A 16,241-nucleotide genomic window follows, 5' to 3' on the forward strand; every position below is an offset into this window, starting at 1 on the left:
TTATACATCATGTATAACAGTCTGTATAAGTATATGATTTAACTTTTCCCAATGGTCTAGTGTTAAAAAAATTGCAATATATTGCAATATCGAATCACAATACTTGTAGAATCGCAATTCTTTAAAAAAAAAAAGGCAATACATATCGTATCGGCACCCAAGTATCGTGACGGTATCGAATCAGGATATAGGTGTGTCGCGGCTTGCTGCGGATGTCGGTTACATTACAGTACATCAGATTTCACTTATGACTGACAGGGCGATGTTGGAGGATTTGGTGCGCAACAGATCCTGAGCGTCATTGACAAATATCTTATCTTGTAAAATGTGTGGTCAGTACCACCGCTCCTTATACACATTACGCGTGATTGCGAATCGTAAGGTGCAAGTTTTGCAAAGCGAGCGTATTCAAAAACGATTTCAATAATCCGCATATTGATAGCGATGCCCGCAAATTATATACAATATAACTATCCAACTATATAATTGCTAGAATGCAAAAGCATTGAATTTGCTATTTTTTCCTCCCATCTCATGTTTTTTTCCATCACCATGTCTCTTAAGGGGCTCCGTAGAATGCATCATTTTCTGAACATAGTATTTGGCTTCGAGCACATCTTTAAAGTGTTTTTTTGCAAGCAAATCAATGACTTTGGTTTTGATGATATTTTAGAAAAGCTTTTTGTCTAAACTAAGATCAAACATTAACCATTAATGCATGGCTGTCTGCCACAAATGACTTAGTTCTTCTGAGTTTGGTTAGATTGGCAGTATTAGCTGAGATGATATTTGGTGTGGTTTAGTGCTGTTATTGATCCTTTTGTTAATTATTTTTGTTCCAGCAGGAAGAGGAGCGGAGGAAACAGGAAGAACTGGAAGCTCAGAAGCGGCGTGAGGAAGAGAAGAGGCTAGAAGAGGAGGCGGCGGCATTGGCAAGGCAACAGCTGGAGGAGCAGAAGAGGAGAGAGCAGGAGGCGCTGAGACAGCAGGAGCTACAGAGACAGAGGCAGCAGCAGCAGGAGGCTCTCCGTCGACTGCAGCAGCAGCAGCAACAACAGCAGCTCGCACAGATGAAGGTGAGAAATCCTGTGGAGCAGATATTTATTAGTCTTTCTACTAGTCTCACTTCCTGAGAAGATTTCATTTTTATATAGTTTGGTAGATAATCCATTATTCAGGGAAGTGATTCTTCTGTATTTATTTGGATTTTTTGGGCCTATGTGAATTGAGAACATAGCATTTTCCCCCCTCAGATTTAAGCAAATACATTTGAAATACATACCACTTATCAATCACCTTCCCAAATTTGTTTATAAATCTGTCTCCCTCTGGTGTTCTGCTAAAATAAAGAATTGAAGATGGCCATAAATATTATTATCTAAGTTAATAACTTTTTTTAAATACAAATATAATAATAAAAAATATTATTATTATTAATAAATGTATGTACAGCTCAATAGTTATTGCAATATTTATACATTTGTTTTGTTTAATTTTTATACTTTAAAAACATGATTTTGAGTATTAGCAAGGCATAAGCAAAATTGTAAATATATTATTATTATTAGTAATAGTAGTAGTAGTAGTAGTAGTATTATTACAAATATAATAGTAATTAAAAATAACTATTATTAATATTATTACATTTTTACAGTGCAATAGGATTATTGCAATTGCAATATAATTGATTTTTTTAATCATTGAAATTATCAATGTGAGGAATTGAATTATACAATCATACAAATATAAATTATACAATATAACAATCTATTAAATTATAAAAAATATTATAAACGTATAATAATTAGAGATTTATTATATTGCATAGTTACGAATGAGGAAAAACAGGTTTTCCTTTTTGAGCTTTGATCACATGCCTGATTATTTTACAAAATGGAATTTATGATGGTAACTTGGTTGGTACATTACCTGAAAACACAGGGTTTTTGTTTGTTTGTTTGACTGACCCAGTTATTGTATTATTATTTTTATTTTTTTTTCATGTCTATGTTCCCAGCTCCCTTCATCCTCCAAGTGGGGCCAGCAGTCGACCACAGCAAACACTCTCTCACAGTCTCAGAATGCCCTGTCGCTTGCTGAGATCCAGAAACTGGAGGAGGAAAGAGAACAACAAGCACGAGAGGAGGTATGCCAGGGATTCTTCCCCAACTCAAGCTTTCACATGTGACCAAGCTTTCAACAGATTCCCATGTGACCAAGCAAGAGGCAAAAACCATTACATAGAGATCATCTTTTTTCTCACTGATCTGTTTTGTTTTTTCCTGCAGCAAAGACGACAACAACAGGAGCTCCAGAGGGCCCAGCAGCAGCAGCAACCTCAGGCGAAGCTCTCGGGTTGGGGCAGCGTGGCCAAGCAGCCAGAGGCCACCAAATCCCTGCTGGAGATCCAGAGAGAGGAAGCGCAGCAGATGAAACAGCGCAAGGAACAACAGCAGCAACAGCAGCAACAACAACAACAGCAACAACAACAACAGGAACAACAACAACAGCAACAGCAGCAGCTGCAACACTCAACCGTCACCCAGCAGAACCGAGTGGTTAGTTACTCACATCCTGATGCAGATACCCACCTTGTTTTTGACGTAAGAGTGAGAGAGTAAGAGTAAGAGTCTGTTCATAACTTGAATGTAGGCTTCTGGTTTCACCCACTTCCTTTTATTTTAGCTGTACAACAGAAGTCCTGTTATGATGTTCCAATCTGCTAATTGTTATTTTATTTTTTATTGTAAACGCACTAGTTTTACCATTTACTGCACTTTTGTTATTTTTCCAGTTATTTACCTATAGCGATTGATCATTCAGTTTGATTTAAATTTAAGGTCACAAGTCTTCATTTTAAATGGTATAACTAAATGCATAATTATCATTTTAAGATGTCTTAAATTTGGGGATGTAAAAACAGGAATTGCTTAGAAGCCTAACATGATGATTAAACTTCAAAAGGCTATGATTTGCAAATTTCAAAGTAAAAAAGTTTCAGGCAGTTCACGAACAATGACAACCATTGTTTTTATGTTTTAATATGTTGTAAGAGTGCGTATTTTATCTTCCTCAGCTGACCGTAGGAAACCATAGGCGTATAGTTCAGAATAAGAGTCCCGGCTTGTTTTATAATTCAAAAAGTACTGCATTATGCATAAATCTATTTTTAATGGAAATGTATATTTTTGTGTTCCATGATAAACTATCTGAAATTTAATTTAATGTAAACTCTTGTGGCTTCTCTCTAGGCTGCCCTGTCACAGGAAGGAAAGACTAAGAACATTAAATTCAGTATATACATTTTTACTAGTATTAGCACAATAATCCTTTTATTTTATATCAATCAAGCTCTAATTCATATGTATTGATGCATACACCAGTTTTTATACATATGCATATATTGACTAAAACAGGTACACATTCAAGTACAGAACAGGGAAACTGCAAGTTTAAAATCCTGTTTAATGAAGTAAAAGAATCTGAGATGCATGATTTATTTTGAGATTAAGAGTTTGTTCTCTATGGACATAGTGTTGCTTTTTTGTGCAGATCTTAAAGTCTTGCGTTTGATTCTACATTAGTCTAAAATAGATTGCATGGCCTCTCTTTCTCCTTCTAGGCCCTCAGTACATCAGTGTGGGGTTCTGTCAATAATGTCGGCTCGAACTGGTTGATGGACAGCAGTGTCTGGGGTGATGCTCAGAACTCTAACATTGGCTTCTGGGATGAAGCGGTAAAGGAGGCCGCCCCGCCTCAGGCCACACGCAAGAGCCACAATCAAAAAAACAAGGGCAACGCTAACCTCAGGTAAACCACCACCACATAATAATGTCTTTCTCTTGCTCTAAAATATGCTATAAAACCTCAGACTTTAGTATGCTAGCTAGGTCCAGTGTGCAAAACTGCTTTTTGTGTAATTTCCTTATTGTATTTTGTAAAATAATCTGTTTGTAACAGTAATAGCAGCAGTGCTAAAGCAAGTAAAAAGGTGGAGGAGGAAGAGAAGCTACTGAAACTGTTCCAGGGAGCCAATAAGAATCAGGACAGCTTTATGCAGTGGTGTGAACAGACTCTACACACTCTCAACACAGCCAATAACCTCGATGGTGAGTCACTGACACATACCCGTCTATCACCCTCAACTATCTTGAATATCAGCGTTTAATGCGCACATGATGCACAGATAATTCTTCACGCAAACCACTTCCCTGTCGTTTCATCGCTTTTTCTTGGCGTTGTATGCACGGAATGCAGCTTCTGACATTAAAAGGCTCATGTCTTTATTGTGACCTTGTACAAAGATTTCATTTTGTTTTTGGGGTCTGCTAGAATAGGTTTTCAAGCTTGAATGTCCAAAAAACATTACTTTTCACATATTTCGCATTGTATGCTCTGTTTAGTATCCTTCCGAAAAGTGCAATGTACTCTGATTCAGTGGTGGAAAGTAACTAATTACAAATTCATTATTACTTTCGTTACAGTACTTGAGTAGATTTTTTGATTTTTTTTCTACTTTCTTGAGTATAATTAAATTGTGGTACTTTTACTTTTACTTGAGTAGAATAAAAATAAAGTATTCAACTTCGCTACATTTATTGTTCACCAAAAGTACAGAGTACTTTGATGCCGACGGAGCTACAGGGCGAGCTTACATTTCACAAACACTTTTCAAACTACTGCGTGCGGTGGAGGCTGAGCCCTCAGCCCTGCGCTTCAGCCAATAACAGACAGTTCTGAAAGCGCTTCAGCCAATAACAGACAGTTCTGAAAGCGCTTCAGCCAATAACAGACAGTTCTGAAAGCGCTTCAGCCAATAATAGACAGTTCTGAAAGCGCTTCAGCCAATAACAGACAGGTCTGACTCGGGTGAAAAACCCATCAAAACTTCCAGTTCAGCTGGGGGGCGGGGCGTTCAAACCGCGCTTTGTCATTCAATCACTGGCGCTCATGTTTAGAATCTGTATCGCTAACGTTTCCATATTTTAGTGAATGTAAGCGTGAGCTATGCTCATATTCTGATTTTAAAATGTAATTATGGCAAATCCTGAAATGGGTCATCCCATTGATATTACCAGAGCACTGAGCATTTGAAGTAAATAAAAAACTCGGCTCATAACATGGACACCGTTATTGCATGGACGGAGCAAGAACAATGTAAGTGTCTTGAAAACATTAACACAGTTCAATTGAAAGGTAAAGCTCGCCCTCTTTAACAATACAGTTAAACTAAATGTACGAAGCAAACTTTGTACAAAGCTGAAAAACCCTCAACAACAGTGAAATGAGATTGCATGATTTATCTGTCAATCAGATGCATGTAAAAGTGTAGTCCGTTACTATAGCAATAGTTGGCTCCCAGCACATTTTCGGTAGAACGGGAAAAAAAGAGCATTTAATTTTACAAGTTATACCCCACTTATTTTTTATTTTATTTTTTACTGGCACTTTTTTATTCATAGCCTACTACATCTCTCTCTTTTTTTATCAGACCTTTCACTTAACCTTCTTTGCTTTCAATTATGAAATGATTCAAATGATCTTACCTGGACTTACTTTTAAAGATTAGTAATAAAACATTTGCTCTTGACAACAGGGAAAGCTAGTATGTTTGCTTAACATACCGTCAAAAACTACAATTTATGAGTTTAATATGATGTTTTGCTTCGAAATCAAAATTACTTGAAATCACTTCTGTGGTTTCATGTAGAAGAATATATTATTTTATTAAATTCTATAATACAGGCTATGTTGATTAGCATTGCATTAATGGGTTAGTTCACCCAAAAATGAAAATTAGCCCATGATTTACTCTCAAGTCATGGTGTATATGACATTCTTCTTTCAGACGAATAGTTATATTAATTAATATAAATGTCCTGGCTCCTCTAAGCTTTATAATGGGAGTGAATGGCTGGAAAAAATTTAAAACCCCAAAAAGTGCATCCATTCATGATAAAAAAAAAAATACTCCACACGGCTCCCATGGGTTAATAAAGGCCTTCGGAAGCGAAGCCATGGGTTTTTGAAAAATACCCATATTTATAACTTTATAATCTAAAATAACTAGCTTCCGCCAGAGGCATCCTACGCAAATTGATTTGCGCCACAAGAGTAACCTGTGACACATGTATGATGTAGGATGTACTGTAGGAGTATCGTGAGCTTAGACGCCTCTCACGGCTCAAACAAATAGGGCTGAAGCTGCTCTTCTATAATATATATACATTGTGTGTCGGGTCAGGGGTTAGTCTTCCACCGTAAATCGATGCGTATGGTCGTCTAGCGGAAGCTAGTGATTATAGTTTATAAATTTTTAAATATGGGTATTTTCCTTAGACAAACGCATGACTTCACTTCCGAAGGCCTTTATTAACCCCCTGGAGTAAAAGTGGAACACATTTATCATGGATGGATGCACTTTTTTGGGCTTCAAATTTTCTCCAGCCATTCACTGCCATTATAAAGCTTGGAAGAGGACATTTTTTAATATAACTCTGATTGTGTTCGTCTGAAAGAAGAATGTCATATACACCTAGGATGACTTGAGGGTGAATAAATCTGGGGATAATTTTCCTTTTTGGGTGAACTATCCCTTTAAAGACATACATCATTCTTATGAAAATACCTGAGATAGTTTGATGAACATAGATATATTATCACTATCATGTGTTTGTCTTCAGTTTCATCTCTATTTGCATGTTATTATATCCATATTGGCATTTCCTGAAACGTCATATGTGAATCTCTTCTATGAATCTCACTTGTGGACTTTTTCTGCACGAGGTATGAATCAGCATGTACTGGGCTTCCAGTATGAATGAAACAGAATTGACATGAGTGTGTTTAGCATTCCATATCGCTATCATCTCCCCATTTTGGGTAAAAATAGAAAAATAATACTAAAGTACTTTGTAACGTAGTTACTTGAGTAGTTTTTAAGCAAACTACTTATTTACTCTTACTTGAGTCATATTATTTTTCAGTACTTCTACTTGTACTCAAGTAAATTATTACTTAAGTAGCAATAATTTTACTTAAGTACAATTTGTTAGTACTCTTTCCACCACTGCTCTGATTGGTCGAATGGATCAGTGTGTTGTGATTGGTCATGACACACAACTCAACCACACCTCGCCCCTTTTTTGCGTATGCCCTTGGCAGGAATTATTTAACTGAGGGATATTGTGACGTGTTTATGCTCAAACTGCAACATTTCACACTAAAGAAAGTTGAAAATGTAAAAAAGCATTGTACTGTGAGAACCACCAGAAAGTAAATTGCAAACAAAAAAAATATGTATCATACATGACCTCTTAAAAACGTGTGATTTAAAGACAATTTAGCTTTCTGAAAGTCATCAGTCTTCCACTCTTGCCACAGTTCCCACCTTTGCGTCGTTCCTGAAGGAAGTGGACTCGCCGTACGAGGTGCACGACTACGTGCGAGCCTACCTGGGTGACACTCCACAGGCCAAGGACTTCGCCAAGCAGTTCCTGGAGCGGCGTGCCAAACAGAATGCCAATCAGCAAAAACCTCAGCAGGTCCAGCAGCAAAAACAGCAGGTTCGTGTGTGTCAGTGTTCATTTTTACAGCAAATTTTGATTTAGTTTTAGTCATAGTCTTTTGACTAAAATGCTATTTAGTTTTAGCCATAGTTAGAATAGATCTGATTGTTTTAATTTTAGTCTACTTTTAGTTGCATAAGATTTTAGTCTATTAAATCTACAGTAGATTTAGTTGACTAAAATCTAATGGCTTTAGTTCAATTGTAATGCATTATTTCTCTAAAATAGTTAGATAGTTCTCAAAAAGTTATATGCTCCCTGGAGAAAGAAAAAATATATTAACCTGTTAATATGAATGATATTAAGGTTTGAACATGCAATACAGACACAGATTTAACTGCTGTGACATATAACATGTCTTTATTTTTCTTAAAATAAAAAAACACTTGAAGAAAGGAACATATTATTCATTTTAATTAATAATATATTCATTCTTTATAGCATTTTGCATACAACATTCTTCATTCTTTCAAGCTGACATATTTTGTATAAATTAAATATAGATTAATTCTTATTAAAAGCATTCAGTCCAAGAGCATTAATGGTGGACAGCAATACGGACGATCCAATACACTGATACACATCCGAAATTCTCCCAACTGTTTATCTGTACTTAAGACATAACCAACTGTGTTTACGTGAATACTCGCCAAAACACATTTTGACACAAATTTGTGAATTTGTCCGTTCAAGCGAGAAACGACGCAAAAGAGCTCAATTTAGTACTCGTGAACTGTCTGAATTATGTCTGAATGATCTAAATTATGACATTATTCGTCAACGAAATAAACACTGGTTTGCATGTGTCAGTGCTGCTAAACTCCCTGTGTTTGTGTTTCAGGACTCTGTGTGGGGAATGAGCCAAGTGTCTCAGTCAGTCCTGCAACAACAACAACAACAACAACAACAACAACAACAACAACAACAACAGCAGCAACAGCTGCAGCAGCGCTTTGAGACCGTCACTTCCGGCAAGAAGAAGAAGAAACAGAAGATGGTACGGGCTGATCCAAGCCTTCTAGGTGAGTGTCGGTGAAGTCATTCATAAAAAAACTGTGCTGTCAATTTGAAACTTGATATGATCTGCTGGGAAATAACTCTGATTTGAATTCCTGTGAACTAAAGTTCTTGTGAACTAAAGAACAGAATTTGATTGAGCCGCAGAAGAACCCGTTTAATGCACAGCTAACCCTGGATTATTGCCCACTTTACATCAGACACAAAGATAAAGTAGTGTGTAAATTCACATTTATTTAAATGAGAAATTGTAGCATTTATTTGAATTGCATTAACTTAGAATTGGTTCTTAATCTAACTGGAATTACCTGTATTTTTAATGCACATTGAATTAAAATAATGAATTACGGTTTTAATGTACATCTTTCAGCCAAGCCATGTATATAGATACATAGATATATAGATACATAGATATATAGATGTATGGATACATAGATGTATAGATATATAGATACATAGATATATAGATATGTATATATGTATCTGTGTGTGTGTGTATATATATATATATATATATATATATATATATATATATATATATATAACCAGTATATTTAATGCCTTTCATAAAAAGTCTTCAAAGCATAGTAAATTGTCCAGATTACAATGATAATTTAGAGGAAGAATTATCATAAAATGAATCCTCTCTAATTGTAGTTATTAATTGTAAAATGAAAATAAATTCAAAATATTTTCTTTATGCAAAATATTATTTTTGTAATTAATATAATGTCTCTGCAGGTTTTTCTGTTAATGCCTCATCTGAGAGACTCAACATGGGTGAGATTGAGACGGTGGAAGACTTTTGAGGCTTGCTGATCAACAGGCTCCCCCTACCGACCGTTTCCCTTCTGAACAGCTGCCCTTATTTCCCCCTCAAACTCTCTTTTCTGTTTTTTTCCCCTTCTTTTTGTATGGTCAGTTCTCTGATTTGGAGTAGATTCGGGGCAGCAAGTTTTTCTTCCTCCCTAATCCAGAGGAAACCACAGTTGCAATAACAGCGCTGCCCCACAGCCACGAAAAAAACCAAAAACACAAAGCCCTGAGTAAAGGAAGAGAGAGGCTTGCTTCTGCAGGAAAGGAGTCAATGATTTCAGTGTCCTTCCACTTAGATGGAGCGTCTGCTCACAATCATGCTCATCTCCCGACTGATGTTTCTTTAAGCGTGAATAGAAGGATTGCAGAGGAAAAAAAATATGTATTATCCCCATTACAATTTCCTTTTTAATTTATTTGTTCCTTCCCTCATTGTTTTAGTTTTTTTTCCATTTTCTTCCCTTTTCTCCTCTTCCGCTTTGCCCGCCCCCATGTTGATGGACGTCGAAAACCATGTAGGACTCGAGGAAATGTCATCAACAGTGTCCTGTTTTAAGGACATGTTTGAAAGTTCCAGACACTTATCCATTTCTTTGTAAAATATTAGGCTGTTTAAAGAATAAACTTTCAATTCTGCATCTGTATTATAATATATGGAAATGATGAACCAGTGGAGTCATACTTTTTTTTATTTCTTTTTTTTTTTTATTACAGTACGACAAATAAATCAAAACAGTCTCTTGTGTGGGCTGATCTGCACGCGTTTGCTTCTAATGCACAAAGCAGGGTTGTGCAAAGTCGACTTGCAAATGTTTACACAAGTTGCTATTTACAAATTTGCATGATACAGATCCCACATTTATGGAAAACCTGGACATTTCAGGGAATTTTAAAGTTGATTTAAAGTGATTTCCAGGCCTAGTATATTTGAAGTACATATGCGTAGAGTTTGCTATACATCTCTGCTCGGCTCTCAAGTATTTCATTGGCTATCAGTACCTCTTTATGTGAAGTCAAATTATTGATTTTTAAAAAATGTATACAGTAGTTATCAATGACTTAAAAAAACATAAATTCATAGTTCCCCAGTTGGATTTTTATCGTAAAAAAAAAAAAAAAAAAAAGACTTCCTAAAATTGACACTTTCTCTTTAGTTTCTTTTTCCAATCATAAAAAGAAATATTGGATATTGCATATTGGTTGATGAGTCTCAAGCCGAGATTAAGCCTAGTCCTGGAATTGCTTCCTAAATAACCACAGGAAATGTTTATTTTAGAGCATCATTATTTAAAAAAACAGAATAAATGTTGAAATGCAAATTTTTAAAAAAAAAGTATACCTATTCAAGTAACAAAATGTATTGTTAATATGATTAGTGTCATATGAAAGTTGAATCTGTAACCATGCTCTCCTAACAAGAGTTCATATTTGTAGCTTATAAACAGTAGTCCCACCATTGAAAGGACAGTTTTGTACTGTGAATGTGATTTTGTTTGTTTTTACAAACCCTGAGATCAGACTCAAGAGTTGAGCTTAATTGTTATAAATTATTTCTTTATTATTGACACTGTAGGTTCTGGTTACAAAGCATAACTTATATTTAACATGAGATATTCCTTAAATTAGTTCCCTGAGATGCATAAAGCAGGCAAAATCAATGAGTGGTTATTCCACAGTGTCGTGTGCAGAAAATGGCCTCGTCGAGGCCAATGAAACCCTTCAGAAACTGTTCAGTGTTGTAGCAGTTTGTTCCTGTATGGTGTTTATGGAAGAGAACTCGGCATCTAAGAATAATATTGATATGTACTATATATTCAGTTCATGTCTTCATAACATAACATCAGTAGAAGAGTTTGATGGCAGGGTGAAAAAAAAAAGCCTTGCAGGAAAAACTTAGATTTTTAAAAAGCAAAAAGTTATGAGGCCTATGCAAGCCCTTCAGCCTTGACTGTATTTATGAATTGCTAAATTTAAATTTATATTTAGCAACAGCTGCTACAAAATAATATTAAAGACACCATTTGTAATGAAAACATTTTATTAAGCAAATTCGCAAGATGAAGCAAAGTGAAGAGGTCTGTTTCATGTCATAGCCAACCTGATCTCACAAGAAAATGAAACACAGGTGGCGGTTTCGTATGAATTTGTATGATGTAAATCATACAAAAATGAAAGACTTTTAGAAAAGGTAGCACTTTATGTTTCAGTCCTAGTCCTCATACTGTGTACTTATCACAGTAATAACTAGGTACTAACCATGAACCTAAACTTAACACCTGTAGTTACATAGGAAAAAATATATATGATATATAAGTTTTTTTTTTTACATTGTTTTAACTCATTTAAAAAAAAGCAATTTTCAACTCTGTTAAACAAGATTTAACCTGTTTTAAGTTTAATGGGATTTAAGTTGAATTAACTATTACCCAGGATTTTCTTAGGTTAGTACACTGCTAGTAAGGCCTACATGTACTGTAAAATAAAGTGCATCCAAACATAAGTATGTAAGTGTACTCCTATAACCGTCACTGGGAAGTAATCAGATCGCATGCAAATGTATGAATGAGATTGTACGAATCCATACGAATTAGCCACCAATTCACCAAAACGTAAAATAGTTACGAATTTCCATGAGATTGTTGGTCCCGCTGTTAATATATATTTTTTTTTTAGCACCAGCACTTTGTAATAACTGATTATAATAACCATAGTACATGTTGCATATTCAAAATACAGTTCTTAAGCCTGTAAAACTTATAGTATTTTATTTTGGTCACACTTTAGGGTCCAATTCTCATTATTAACTAATCATTAACTATGACTTTTGCCTCAATAAACTCCTAATTACTGATTATTAATAGTTATTAAGGTAGTTGTTAAGTTTAGGTATTGGGTTAAGGCAGTAAAGCAATAAAAGTGCCACTTTGCAATCTGTTAAAAAAGAAAAGAAGATAAATCCATTTGGCAAGACAGTATTTTTGATGTTTGATGTAATGCAATCGAATTGTCATCACTTCTACCGACTGCGAGATCCATCTCCATGATCCTAAATCCCACAGAAAAGCAGCGTGGGACATGAGGGCCGTCATCGTCGTGCTGCAGGAGTGGAAAGACTGGCTTTGAAGAAGGTGGGCAGTTACCAGAAGAGTTGACAAAAGTCTGCACTGTCCATACAGAGTCCTCCCACCTAAACCCAGCTTACCCCTACATCTCTCACTCGGTCTCTCACTTGCTCTCTGTGTTCTTTCATTAACGCACCAGTCTAGGAGCGGAGAACAGAAGTGTCCGAACAGGAACCATGGGCCTCGGCAGCAGAAGTTCCAGCGGTTTATCTCGGCTCGCCTTCATCGCCGCTCTGGCATTCTGCATGGCTTTTGTGCAGACAGGTAACATCACCATCTTCCCATCTAATCAATGATGCTATTCTCATAAATGTGTTGACTTATTGGGAAAGGTTAATAGGGTTTTTAATAAGTGGGTAATTCTGATTGGTTGGGTGATGTGAGTGTTGAATTTTGAACACTTGAAGTGTAGATCAGTGTCTTTCTGAGCTCATCCTCATGAAGGTTCAGAATTACTTCATCTCTGAAATCTCTTAATTGTGCATACGTGTCATTTTCGCCATGTTGACCCTCTTGGTTTTGCAAGGCCCCTTTCCAGTAGCATGAAAGTGAGACCTTCAAAACTGAATAGCAGAAACTTTATTGTAATGAACATTTGCTTAACTTGCTAGGATTATTTCCATGGGCAATAAAATGAAAGCAAAAAGGGTTCATTATTGTAAAAAAAAATTAGTGTTATTGTAAAGCGAACCAAAATAACTGAAATTGAAATGTTTCACTGAACCGATCTCAGGATTGAGTCTTTACAGTGGCGTAAGTGTGCGAGACTCTTGCAGACTGAAACGTCACACTGTCTTCAATGACTCAGACCTTCTCTTTTTCACATCCAGGTGTTGAACCTGATTTTAGTCTTGGGTTCAGTGCGTACATAGACAAAGAGTTCGTTTGTTGGACTCTTGAGGAAAACAAGGCATTTATACATCTGAGCACAAAGTTCATTTGTATAAAAAATAAATTAGAATTGCATTCTAAAAAGGTTGCCTTTTTCAACCATCATCTCTAAAATAGGACCTTCCAAATGTTATATTAAAATCACAAACCTGCTCATAAAGTGTGAGAAAATATGTTTAAGACACTCAGAATTTCCAGCCAGAAAACATGATGTAATGCTGTTTTTTTCTTCTTCTCATTTTCTAATGTGAACTTGTTTGCATTGATGTCATGGGAGCAAAAATTATTCCAAAAGTCTGGATGATCATGATGTCACTGTCTGTTTGGATACATTTCCAGTACATAACAGAATTTGTGGTGGAAGAACTATATATATAATTATTTTTGAATTAATTGAATATAGGCCTATTAATAGCTCTGCTGTGCTTTCAATATTGGACTCTGAATTTAGGTGTACAAGGGAACGATTTTGAATGCATGATGCTTCATCTCAACCATAACTATGGCTGTTCATTTGTATTACTTTCAAGTGATTTTCCTTTTTTTTTTTTTGCTTTAATTTACATTTTGTTGGAGAAAAAAAATATATGAAGACGACAAATTCTGTAATACTGAACCTTGTTGACTAGTCCTCATCAAGTCATGTAACCTTCATATAATGCTTTATAAAGTACGGCTTGTTTCAAAGCAGCTTCACAGTAATAAACAGGAATATAACAATTAATAATGCAAACTTCAAATTTGAGATCTGTAAAGCAGTTCTACAAAGATCATTATTCAGTTCAAGTCAGTTCAGTGTTGATTCAGTTCAATAACTGTGTAAAGTAATTTAAGAAACTAGTTTGATTTAGCTATAAGCTGAGAAGACAATACTGTCATTATTCAGATAAAGTCATCCAACACTGATTCAATTCAGTTGATGTTGATTCAATAACAGTGCCAATGATGCTAAATTTATCCATTATGAAACTAATTTGATTCAGCTTTAAAGCAGCTCTACAGAAAACAATAGTGTCATCATCCAGCTCAATTCAATTCAGTTCAAGTTTTGTTCACCTCTGAGGTCAAAATCAATGATATTACTAAATACCCAGCTTGAACATTCTCAGAACTTTAGCTAACGTTCTGGCAAGTTATGATCAAATATCTTCCAATAATTGAAGGTTTGTTCAAAGTTATCTAATGTTCTCAAAACGTTAGCACAAAAACATTTATAAATCGTTGGTTTTTCTGAAACGTTTTAGTTGAACGTTCGCCAAACGTTTTTTAAATGTTACCAGTTTCAGAACGTTCAGAGAACATTTAAACATAACATTCCTATAATGTTTGTAGAATGATAAAATGGAAATTTTCTGCGACAATCATATAAACAAGAAAACAATTTTTTTTTAAAACAATTTAACTCTTTCCCGGCCATTGGCGGAATTTTCCGTCTTTCCATGTTTTCACTGTTATAGGGTAGGGGGCGCTAGAGCACATCTTCTGAAAGAGTACTGAATCTCCTGATCAAAACACTGGCGTTTTAGTCTTTGAAAAAAAACACATGATTTTCTCAGCTTTTTGTACAAAAAGTTGCTTTTTTTATAAGAAAGTGTTGATAAGAAAGAAAGAGTGAATGAAGCTATAGAATAAAACAGGGTTTTTTGTTTAAAAGCAAAAGGGTCTGTTCTTTTTTTTTATATATTGTTCAGATAAAAAAAACTACTCTAGGGACCATGACATTTTTGTAAAAATTATAAAAAAAATGCTGGCTGTGGTCGGCAAGTTTTGGCGGGAAAAAAAAGAGTTAAAGTTGCGAGTTGTAAGTTTTGAATGTTCTGAGAACTGAATGGGAACGTTTGCAAAACGTCCTTAGAACACATTTTTGTTACTGGATTTAAAACCTATAGAATGAACATTACTGCTGCATCTCTGTATTTTTTACTGTAGCGGGAGTAAGGTGAGATGAGGACATGGGCACAGGCAACACCCTGGTGGCACACACACTGTAGCGGACCATTGTGTCATTCGCACGCATCTGTCTGTGTGTTGTCATCTCACTGTTGTGTGTTAAAATACAAGAAATGAGACGACGTCCTTGGCCTTGTCCTATTGCCAAATGTTTAAGCAGTACTTCATAAATATTTAAGCAGGCCATGAAGTGACAAACACACAAAAAAAGTGTACTTTTTCAAATCAACAGGTTGTGCATGCTGACGCCGTGGTGCGTGCTTTTCCACAGACTGGCTTCATAAACAAGCTTGTTTAACTTGCAGTACTGGCTGTGTTTAGGCCGTTGGTTCCTCTGCCTCTCTGACCACACAAGTGCCTGTTTGTACCCTCGAGTGAAGGGCTCATTGATGTATCGCTGGCCTAGAGCCCCGGTGTGCCGTACCTACAGCCGGCTTCAAGTCCAGAAAGAGTGTCTCTCGCTGAGCAAACACACTATTATTAAAAATACTCATACGCTGGCCATCCCCAACTCGCTGACTCCAAATATTAACCTTTTATTTTAAGATTTAGGGTGGAATACGAGCATTTTAGCATGTTTAATGGCATGGAAAGGTGGTATAAGTGGCCGCTACATGTAAATACGTCTATTTTGGAAACCTAATAGGGTGTTCGATGCAAAAATTAGCCATCAATGTGTGTCTTGTTGAGTTAGATTTGGCCTGTGCCATTGTTTAGTTATTTAAATTATATTGGTATTATTACTTTATTTAGTATTCTTACTTGTAGTAGTTATTAGTTTTTAAAGGTTTTTTTTTTTTTTTTTTGTATTCTTACTTGTAGCTATTTATTTATTTAAATATATCAGCTGAGGTTCTTTTTTAGTTTCTTTTTTATT

General features: G+C 35.6%; 2 protein-coding genes across 6 annotated transcripts in view; both read left to right on the plus strand.

Annotated features, from left to right (window-relative positions):
• gigyf2 (GRB10 interacting GYF protein 2) overlaps nt 1–10,144 on the plus strand; it is a 29,221-nt gene extending 19,077 nt beyond the window's left edge. For 2 of the 4 annotated variants that reach the window (XM_084119758.1, XM_084119760.1), the window contains exons 22-29: nt 843–1,076; nt 2,018–2,146; nt 2,289–2,558; nt 3,623–3,810; nt 3,961–4,109; nt 7,384–7,565; nt 8,410–8,590; nt 9,327–10,144. In XM_084119758.1, coding sequence (XP_083975884.1) covers nt 843–1,076; nt 2,018–2,146; nt 2,289–2,558; nt 3,623–3,810; nt 3,961–4,109; nt 7,384–7,565; nt 8,410–8,590; nt 9,327–9,394 — 1,401 coding nt within the window. In that variant the 3' untranslated portion in view covers nt 9,395–10,144. The remainder of the gene's footprint in view (nt 1–842; nt 1,077–2,017; nt 2,147–2,288; nt 2,559–3,622; nt 3,811–3,960; nt 4,110–7,383; nt 7,566–8,409; nt 8,591–9,326) is intronic. The other 2 variants (XM_084119759.1, XM_084119761.1) reach the window with 1 other exon arrangement.
• A 2,246-nt stretch (nt 10,145–12,390) lies between these two features.
• Nucleotides 12,391–16,241, plus strand: part of snorc (secondary ossification center associated regulator of chondrocyte maturation) — an 8,697-nt gene continuing 4,846 nt past the window's right edge. Inside the window, exons 1-2 of one of the 2 annotated variants that reach the window (XM_084119818.1) lie at nt 12,391–12,529; nt 12,663–12,787. In XM_084119818.1, the coding sequence (XP_083975944.1) occupies nt 12,700–12,787 (88 nt within the window). In that variant the 5' untranslated portion in view covers nt 12,391–12,529; nt 12,663–12,699. Of the gene's footprint in view, nt 12,788–16,241 lie in introns of both variants that reach the window. The other variant, XM_084119817.1, reaches the window with a different exon arrangement.

Source organism: Abramis brama (assembly GCF_963993115.1).
Source record: "Abramis brama genome assembly, chromosome: 7".
In the NCBI taxonomy this organism is placed as follows: Eukaryota; Metazoa; Chordata; class Actinopteri; order Cypriniformes; family Leuciscidae; genus Abramis; species Abramis brama.